The sequence below is a fragment of the Lactuca virosa genome, chromosome 8 (assembly GCF_052849685.1).
Source record: "Lactuca virosa cultivar CGN04683 chromosome 8, Lactuca_virosa_CGN04683_v6, whole genome shotgun sequence".
Classification (NCBI taxonomy): Eukaryota; Viridiplantae; Streptophyta; class Magnoliopsida; order Asterales; family Asteraceae; genus Lactuca; species Lactuca virosa.
Genome location: NC_136433.1, coordinates 25,168,509 through 25,178,505, shown reverse-complemented (window position 1 = coordinate 25,178,505; position 9,997 = coordinate 25,168,509). Strand labels below are relative to the sequence as shown.

Sequence of the window (9,997 nt, the reverse complement as noted above, 5' to 3'; positions counted from 1 at the left end):
CGGTTAACGGTGCCAATATGGGCACCATAATGGAACCGCCCCGGAGTTTAGTCCGGTTTCATCATATTCAATACAGTCTCGTTATATGTACCAAATACTAACGATAAGTTTAGATCCATTTAACAACATTAGCATGTCGATTTAATAAATGTTTTAGAGGGATGATGATGGCATTGGCCTAAGAGTAAACAATTGAAATTTAAAGGACCAAAAATGCAAAATATTTATAGTTGCAGGAATATTTTTGTGATTCAAGCTAAAATTGAAATGATGCGATCGTGAGGATCGGAACGGTGTATCATGAACCCCGACCCAAAAATTAAAGATGTGGGATCTCATAAGCGTATTATGCTTTTTTATAATAATTAAATTTATGATTAAAATATATTAATTCTTTATATAATTTATATTTTTCGTATAAAAATACAACAATAGTTTTGGAGCACAGTCTTAAATGCAAAACCCCACCACCTACTCTTTACGTTCCACATATACTTATGGGTACCCTATATTTATATAATAATTAAAATGATTTTTTTTGGTACCCTGGGTTGCCCTTGGTAATATACATATTATTTAAAAAATCGTCTTTAAAATTTAAAATTTTAAAATTAATGTTTTAAACAAATAAAATATGGTCAAATAGTCATTGCATTTACGAGCCATCATAGTTACATTATTGGCACACATTTTTTGTTGACTACAAACTTATATAATTTTCGTATCACATTTACTTGAGTTAACTAATATAAATTACTAATTTGATATAACAAGACTTGCAAAAAAAAAACATTCATACTTATAACTGTTGATTCTTTATGTCATATAATGATATAACTTTATCAAGACTAGACAAAAAATATATAAGTATTATATGCATAATAATATTAGTATGAGATTTAGTTTTCATTCTACTATCACACGTCTACGTTATCCTCTCCACCGATTCCTATTTTCCCAGAAACCCACCGCCTCCCATTCTTCAACTCCATCGAAATATCAAAGATGGTGGGCAGCAAGCCGATTTCTGGTTCCGGTCGTTCTTTGGTTGTGCTATTCATCGTCAGAAATCGATTAAGAGAGAGGCAAACAATATTTTCTCCAATTTCTATTCACCATGACCCATACAATCGAACGCTGCCGACTCCCCCTTATCAGATTCTCCCCACCACCTCCCTTATCCGATATCTCCATCCGTGTCGAATCGGCCTCATTTCCTCTGCACTTTCTACTCCGTCGCAACAACGCAACGAGATGCACACAAAGATTGGTTGACTAAAGATCCACAATCGCTTGAGGTAAGGTCCTTCAACCCTATTTCTGTTTTTCTGATCTTCGTTTATTTCAATTTCTCTTTGTCGGTTTGGTTTTGGTGATTATCGGCTAATGATTCTTTAGGGGTTCATAAATATGTCGACTTTTGGAAGCTTGAAAATGAGAATACTATGGGTCTTCAGTTAACATTCTTATGGTTTGGCTGAGCTGGGCACCAGGTGTTCACTGAAATGTCACAAAGAATGTTGAAAAATTTGATGTTGGAGTTGAATTCGATGACGTTGAAATCTTTATTTTTTTTAATATGTTGGTTTTTTGATCATTTCAGGGGAACAACAAATCCATGTTTATTCCTAACAAGCCCTTCACGTTCATCTCTTTCCTTGCTCCACCTCCTTCGAGTTTCTCCCCTTTCTCTGAGATTGTGCATCAATAGGTAACATTTTTATCAAACCCACTAGCGTTTTTTATTTGTGTATTTGCTCCATTTGCATGTTTTTGTGGAGTTTTGCCTTGGCTGCTATAAATTAGGGCTTAAAAAGCTTGTAATTTGGAAATCAATCTGTTGACACTGTTGTATTTGACCGTGGATGACTGGCTAAGAAAACACATAAGGGTGAGTCATAGTTGGTGTAGTTTGAGCAGGATGATGGTATTTCTTTTGAGCTGTGTAGCCATTGTTGAATGTTTATGGGAAGATCACCTCCTCCTCATCACCTGTTCTTCAATGTCTGTTCTTGGACTTATGTCTGCCAAGTTTTTTGTTTATAAAATTCTCTCAAAGTTTTCTTTTCATGATTCTATATTATTAATTTTGTTACAAACTAAATAAATGTTAGATTGATAATTCTTTTTGGTGGTAAGAAAGCATCAACAAAAGGGAGGCCTGAATTCATTAAGAGCCAGGGTATTAATTTACAGAAAGACTCGATTATCATGAAGTAACTAGATCTTCTAGAATGCTCTGTTTACAGTGGTTGCGGTTCTGTTCTTTAAGGTATTTTTTCAATCTTATATGTGAAACTCTTCTTCCTAAGGAACATTCTTCATTATTTCTATTGAAGTACCAGAAGGTTTTACTCTTACAATCTAACATGTAAGTTTTTGATAATGTTTGAGTTCATTATGAGAACGATAAATTGGATTTTTGAATACTCATTTGTATATGAAATCACATGTTAAATACCTACCTTTATATCTAGATATGATTTATTGAACATGTTTGATTGGTTTATACAATCATTTTCCTGGAGACTAGGTTTAAAAACTTTCATTTACTCTCTATTTTATTCGTTTGTTTATTGATGACACATTTATTTATAGAATATAAATTTTATTTTTATCCTCTTACCTATTATCCGAATATACAAGAATTATTGGTTTTGCTTTTTTGGGTCTTAGAATTTGATTTAGTATTTGGTTTAATTAAATATGCAAATTATAAAATTATGTATTCATTTATAATGCTATGCGTAATAATGTCCTTTTGATAAATAATTACAAATTTAAATTGTTAAAATGGGTATTGAAACCTAGACATGAATATCATATTAATATATAACTTATATTCACAAATTAGAAAAACCTTTTATAAAATTAAAACAGTAAACAAACTATGAATTTTGAAGTGATAATACTTGCTGCTATTACTATATTTTCATTTACGAATATTAAAGATTTTTATTTTGGGATTTAAATAGTGTTTTTTCATTATAATAATCGAAAAATCAGTGATTTTTGGGTGGCAATTCTTTAAGAGAGTTCTTAGAGCCTATGCTACAAAGCTTGTCATGAAGCTGTCTTAAGGTGGTTTGGGGATTGTTGCAGCTGCGACGGGTATGGATGGACACATGAAGGTATAATTAACTAATTTTTTTAATCAGTTTAAATTGTTGCTTTCTGTTTTTTATGCTATTATGCTAATGTTATATGTCTCTAGATAAAGACATCTGGTATAGTTGAAATTCTAATGTGCTATATAGCCTTGCTGCTACGTACGTTGACCTTGACTTGACAGATTCAACCCAAACTCAAAGGAGGACCACAAGCTTGGGGCTCGACGAAAGAGAATAGCGACATACTTTATCTGGTATAGTTGAAAGTCTAATGTGCTACAACATATTTGTGTATTTGTAAATGGGCGAAACGTAGACAATAGCAACATACTTTACTGTAGCTACCAATTAGAACAATGTACTATACTTCCAAACAAAAGCGACACCTTCCGATCCCCCCGCAACGCGGGAGTCACCTTTCTAATTATTATTATTATTATTATTATTATTATTATTCATGTTCAAGGCAATATGCATGAACCTCGACTATTCGTTGGAATAAAATTATAAGATATAATTATCGAAAAAAACTTAGGTTGTGTTTGTTTTTTTAAAAAAAGCTCTTCTAACCTCTTAGTGCTGCGTGGCGCAGCACACGCGCAACACTTTTAAGTTCGCAACAGTTCGTTTTTCTGCAGACTTCGGGCTCAAAAACCTCTTCCCGTCCTCTTCCCCACACAGCATTGGGCTTAACTCTTCTAACCTCTTCTAGCCTCATTAAAAAAACGCCCTACGCCCTAAACAAAAAAAAAACGCCGCTCCAGCCATCTTCTCGTTCGTTCTCCTTCTTCTTCTCGCATCCTTCCCATCGATCAACCTGTTGAAGACCGACTCCAGCCTCCGCTGCCCCTCCATCGCCGGTCGCCGGCCGCGGTTCCCCCTCAATCGCCGGTCGCCACTGCTGTTGGCATCGTCTTCACGTGCGATCTTTGCTGCCCTCGGTTTCATCAAGTAAGTTTTTTTTTTCTTTTTTTTTTTTCCTGATTTCTTATGCATTTGAGTACCGATTGTATGAATTTGAGTATCAATTTTCTGATTTCTTATGCATTTTGAGTACCGATTGTATGAATTTATATGCTCAAATTTTTTGACATCACCGATTGTATGAATTTATATGCTCAAATCTTTGCTGCCCTCGGTTTCATCAGCTTAACCCTTTTCTGTCCAATTTTTTTGACATCAGGACCGATTGTATGAACTTATATGCTCAATTCTTTGTTGCCCTCGGTTTCATCAGCTTAACCCTTTTCTGTCCAAATTTTTTGACATAAGGACCGATTTTCTGCTAAATTTTTTTGACATCAGGACCAATTTATATGCAAGTTTATATGTTGAAATCATAAATCTTTGTTGAATATGTTAAAGTCTTTGCTGAAATGGTTTTTTTTAACTTAATTATTGAATTGTTATCACTTGTATTTCTTAAATGGAGATCAAGTTTATGTTTATATGCAAGTTTGTGCTTAAATTGTTAAACTTATTTGTTGATTGTGTTGTATAATCTTTGCTTATATGGTTTTTTTTGTTCATTCATGATGTATTGTTGTTGAACCTAGTGCCTCACCTGATCCACCTTCTTGTGCCTCGCCTAAAGCTTCTATTACTGCTGATGATTTAGCATTGGAGATGCAAAAAGCTCTACGCCATTTGACTCAAGGGCCAACAATTCCCCAATGTTTAGAGAAGCTTGAGTTGCTCGAGTTAGACCCAGTAGACCCTCTACGATTTGCTGCGTATCACATTTTTGGAGGGACGATGAATATAAGAGAGATGTGGGTAAATTTGCCTAACGATCCACAAATATTAAGAGGATGAATTGAGATGACAGCTACAAGTTTAGGAGTTCTAAAGGATGGAAAGATTGTTCGTTAAGTTTATATGTTTGAGTTGTTTAGGTTTTAATTGCATGTTTTGGAACTATATGGTTATGTTTTTTGGTTATTTGCTACTTGAATGTTATTTGTAGTATTTAGTACTTGAATGTTATGGTATGTGGTACTTGAGATGTTATGTTATGTTATTTGGTACTTGAAATTTATGTTATGTTTTTTAGGTACTTGAGATTTATGATATGTTTTTTGGTACTTGAAATTTATGTTATGTTTTTTGGTATTTGAATCTTATGTTATGTTATTATCTTATGTTATTATATGTTTTGTTGATTAATAGGTTTGTAATGGATCACGACAAAAAGATACTACTCATAATTCTTATGTACTTGTACGTCCGCTACTTTTGGAAGAGGGGTGTCAAACGAGTGCGGGACAACGATTCGGAAATGACGGGACATGAATTTACGTTAGAGTTACTTCACCGTAATCCTCTACAATGTCTTGAAGTGCTACGCATGTCCTGTGAATCATTTGTCCGGCTATGTGCTTATTTTAGAGTAAACTACGCATTAAAGGATAGCAAACATGTGTCGGTTGAGGAGAAGATGGCTATGTTTTTGATGATGATCGGTCATAACCAACGTTATGTGATTATCAAATGGAGATTTCAACACTCAAAGCAAACAATTCATAAGTTTTTTCATGAAGTGTTGGACAAAATGTTGCTTTTCGCACATGACATTATAGTACCAACTTCCTTTAATCCGAATCCAAACATTCCGGGACATAATAGGAGGCTACGACGGGTGTTCAAGGGAGCAGTTGGTGCACTTGATGGCACTTTGATACATGCTGTTGTCCCTGCAAACAAACGGGATTTATATAGAAGTAGGGGAAAAGACGATTGTTACCAAAACGTATTGGCAATATGTGACTTCAACATGATGTTTACGTTTGTTGTGGCCGGTTGGGAAGGGATAGCACACGATTCTAGAATTTTATCAGAAGCATTAGCAAATCCACATGCACCATTCCCGCTTCCACCACCAGGTAAATTTATGGTTATTTAAATAGTTTTATCTTAGTTTGAAAAATAAATGACTTTTTTTTTACAGATAAATATTATCTTTGTGATGCCGCCTATGCAAACATTCGAGGTTTTATGGCACCGTACCGTAATGTGAGGTATTGGCTTGGAGATTTCAGTCGAAGACGTGTATTAACGAATAAAGAAAAATTTAACCATGCGCACGCAAAACTTCGGAATGTCATTGAGCGTGCTTTTGGTGTCTTGAAAGCACGATTCCCTATATTGAAGAGGATGGCACCATTCTCGTTGGTTACACAACGAAACATTACCCTAGCATGTTTTGCGCTTCATAATTTTATAAGAAGAGAGGGACTACATGATGAGTATTTTGCACGATATGATGAACCAAATGTCTCGGTTCGGAATAACAATGCAGTCATTGATAATGATGAAGATGAGATTCCAACACATGGTACTGCAGCGGACCGTGAATATATGACTCAGTTACGGGATGAAATTGCCGAACAATTGATGCAAAATATGGAATGAGAATTATTAAAGTTTGGTTGTATGAATTTTATTTAAAAATGTTATTGTAAAACTAATTTGGTTGTTTGAATTTTATTTCAATGTTTTAAGACTACAATTATTAAATTTTTGGTATTAAAAAACTATTTTCGGTGTACTTTATTTTAAATTTTTTAATATCTGCAGCAGGCTGCAGACGTTAAAAAAACAAACATGCTTCTCAGTACAGTCTGCAGCACTTTGGTCCACCTCTTTTGTTGCAAAGCAGAGGTGGTCCGCAGACTTCTGACAGTTTCACTTCGGAAAAACAAACAGCACCTTAGTTTAATCTTATAGCTCTCTTTAAGACTAGCTATTTATTGGTAAAAGAGATAGTCATAAAGTCATAACTTTACACGAACCAAAGCATACCACTCGTGACTAGACAATTTAGAATCATTAATATCAATCGTAGATATGTGTACCGCAAATTTTATTTATGATATTTGCTTTATCATGATTCTGTATTTTAATTATTAACTCGTCATCCACTCTTTTAGGCTTTGAGATATCGTCACGAGTGGTTTGTGAGTGAAGAGGAGACCCGATCATTAATTAACCATTCCACAACCAATCCACTATAGGTTGAAATGGTGTTCGCCAATGGCTAGACAATAGAGAGAGAGAGAGAGAGAGAGAGAGAGAGAGAGAGAGAGAGAGAGAGAGAGAGAGAGAGAGAGGAACCAATCAAATTGATCGTCTTTCTCCGTCTTCACAGCCACTCCACAGCCAAGCCACCGGTCCACGGGGTGTTGTTCACGTGTCCTTTGGGCTGCCACGTCGGAAATCACGCGTCTCTTTGCCCACCATTCCAGATAGCCTTACTAATTTTCAGATTTGTATCAAATTCATCATAAATTTACAGTTTTTATTATTAGTTATAATAAGTTGTATATGCTTTAACCCTTTAATTTTGTAAAGATTTGATTTAATATAGTAGTTTACGTAATTTACAATAGAATATAAGCTTTGACATTTAAAAGTCAACTCTAATACATATACGGAACAATAAGAAACCATATCTTCTATCCTTCGAAAAGTAGGCGGTAAGCATACCATTTACTTGTTGAGTTATAACAAATAAGGGTTTTTATCAAAAAAAAATCCTAAACTTTAAAAAAAATCAATTTAGTTCTAATTTTTTTTTTAATAGGAAAGCCCAAGAAACCGGTCAAACGTTACACTTAAATCCCTTTTGACATGTTTAGCAGGTCACTTATGCTTCATGGCATGCCAACTGGACAAAAACTGATGTGGATGCTTACCTGACGTGCTACATCAGCGTCTGGTACTTTAATTTGCAAAAATCAGATTTTTAATATAAAATAATGAAAGTGGGATTCGAACCCACCGCCTCTCACTTACAAATTTGTCCACTTTCCGCTAAACTAGAAACTTTTCATTGATTTCATTCCTCAAAGTTTAATATAAAGCTTTAAATATTGAAGCTTTTACAATTATTATTATTATTATTATTATTATTATTATTATATTTAAAAACGTAAATAACTATAATACTTCATAAATAAATATATTAAATGTATAAACGTATTTTTATGTATTTATATGGATTTTTAAGTATTTTTATGTGTTTTTTATATATTTTTATGTATGTTAAATTTATAAACATATTTTTACATATTTATATGTCTATATTTTACGTTTTTCAGTATTTTTTACGTATTTATATTGTTTTTAAGTATTTTTATTTATTTTATATGTATTTTTTATGTATTTTAAATGTATAAACATATTTCGTATGTATTTATTTATATTATTAAGTACTTTTATGTAAAATACAAAAATATACATAAGTACGTACAAAACACGTTTATACGTTTACAATACATAAAAATACGTAAAAATATTTAAATATACTTAAAAAAATACATAAATACGTAAAAAAATATATTAAAAATATATAAAAATACGTAAAATTACATATAAAAATGTATAAAAAGTATTTATGCATTTAAAATACATAAACATATTTTAAAAAAATTTTAAAAATACAAAAATTTGTAAAACAAATATATAAAAATACGTTAAAATACTTAAAAAAAATACATATAAATACGTAAAAAATATGATTATACATTTAATATATTTATATATTTACGTTATTAAATAATAATAATAATAATAATAATTGTATTAAAAGTTTCAACATTTAAAGCATTATATTAAACTTTGAGGAAAAATCAAAAAAAAGTTTCTAGTCTAGCGGAAAGTGGGTAGCTTTGTAGTAAGAGGTGGTGGGTTCGAATCCCACTCCTTTTCTGTCTATTAAAAATCCGATTTTTGCATATTAAAGTACTAGTCGCCGATGTGGCATGCCACATAAGCATCCACATCAGCCCTTGTCTAGTTGGCATGTCATGTGGCATAGATGACCTGCTGAACAAATTAAAGTGTGGGCTTTTCTATTAAAAAAAAATGGGACTAAATTGAAACTTTTTCCAAAAGTTTGAGACTTTTTTGATACAAAATCATATTTTAAAAAATTTTAAAAAATACAAAAATTTGTAAAACAAATATATAAAAATACGTTAAAATACTTAAAAAAAATACATATAAATACGTAAAAAATATGATTATGCATTTAATATATTTATATATTTACGTTATTAAATAATAATAATAATAATAATAATTGTATTAAAAGTTTCAACATTTAAAGCATTATATTAAACTTTGAGGAATTAAATCAACAAAAAGTTTCTAGTCTAGCGGAAAGTGGGTAGCTTTGTAGTAAGAGGTGGTGGGTTCGAATCCCACTCCTTTTCTGTCTATTAAAAATCCGATTTTTGCATATTAAAGTACTAGTCGCCGATGTGGCATGCCACATAAGCATCCACATCAGCCCTTGTCTAGTTGGCATGTCATGTGGCATAGATGACCTGCCGAACAAATTAAAGTGTGAGCTTTTCTATTAAAAAAAATGGGAATAAATTGAAACTTTTTCCAAAAGTTTGAGACTTTTTTGATAAAAACCCTAACAAATAATTATAAATTCTTTTAGTTTCTATTATATAATTATTTTTGAGAAAATAACACATTAGCTCAACATTGTATTTTAAATTTGTCGAATCAGTCTCTTAACTTATTTGTGTAATTTATGAAGAAATAAGGTGTATTTTAACATGTTTACTTGATCCCTTTAACCTACAATAACCGGTTTTATATGTCATGTAATCAATTGAATTTGACGTGGCTCCTTCTACAGTGACTAAACTAGACCAACCTCAAAACACTCTTCCTTGAAAAGTCATCTGACGGACAAGTATCTATGGCATCTTCATCGCAAACTCATTTTGCTCCCCTGCTCACACTCAAACACACTTCTCCAATTCCATTGCCCTCATCAGGGGTAGAGCTTGAACAATTAATTTGGGGGGCCGAAACTAAAATCATTGTTCTTACAAAATAATAATAATAATAATAATAATAATAATAAT

At 32.3% G+C, this 9,997-nt stretch overlaps 1 protein-coding gene across 9 annotated transcripts; it reads left to right on the top strand.

Moving 5' to 3' along the window:
• Positions 1 to 881: 881 nt before the first annotated feature.
• On the top strand, positions 882 to 6,596 carry LOC145128373 (uncharacterized). Of its 9 annotated transcripts, XM_079063179.1 has the most exons (7): positions 882 to 1,298; positions 1,399 to 1,493; positions 1,604 to 3,131; positions 3,293 to 3,364; positions 3,749 to 4,061; positions 5,280 to 5,992; positions 6,058 to 6,596. In XM_079063179.1, exons 6-7 carry the CDS (start codon positions 5,287 to 5,289, stop codon positions 6,519 to 6,521), a joined length of 1,170 nt encoding a protein of 389 aa, XP_078919305.1. In that variant the 5' UTR covers positions 882 to 1,298; positions 1,399 to 1,493; positions 1,604 to 3,131; positions 3,293 to 3,364; positions 3,749 to 4,061; positions 5,280 to 5,286; the 3' UTR covers positions 6,522 to 6,596. The 9 variants fall into 9 exon arrangements, 8 of the variants coding, with proteins under 8 accessions (XP_078919305.1, XP_078919300.1, XP_078919299.1 ...); XM_079063174.1 differs by having other exon boundaries at positions 1,604 to 1,711; positions 2,140 to 4,061; XM_079063173.1 differs by having other exon boundaries at positions 1,604 to 1,711; positions 2,115 to 4,061.
• Positions 6,597 to 9,997: the final 3,401 nt, after the last annotated feature.

Excerpts from the sequence above, each read along its gene's own strand:
- LOC145128373 (XM_079063178.1), top strand. The coding sequence starts at position 5,287 with ATGGATCACGACAAAAAGATACTACTCATAATTCTTATGTACTTGTAC. Across the intron at positions 5,993-6,057 it reads ATTCCCGCTTCCACCACCAG|ATAAATATTATCTTTGTGAT; the intron begins GTAAATTTATGG and ends TTTTTTTTACAG.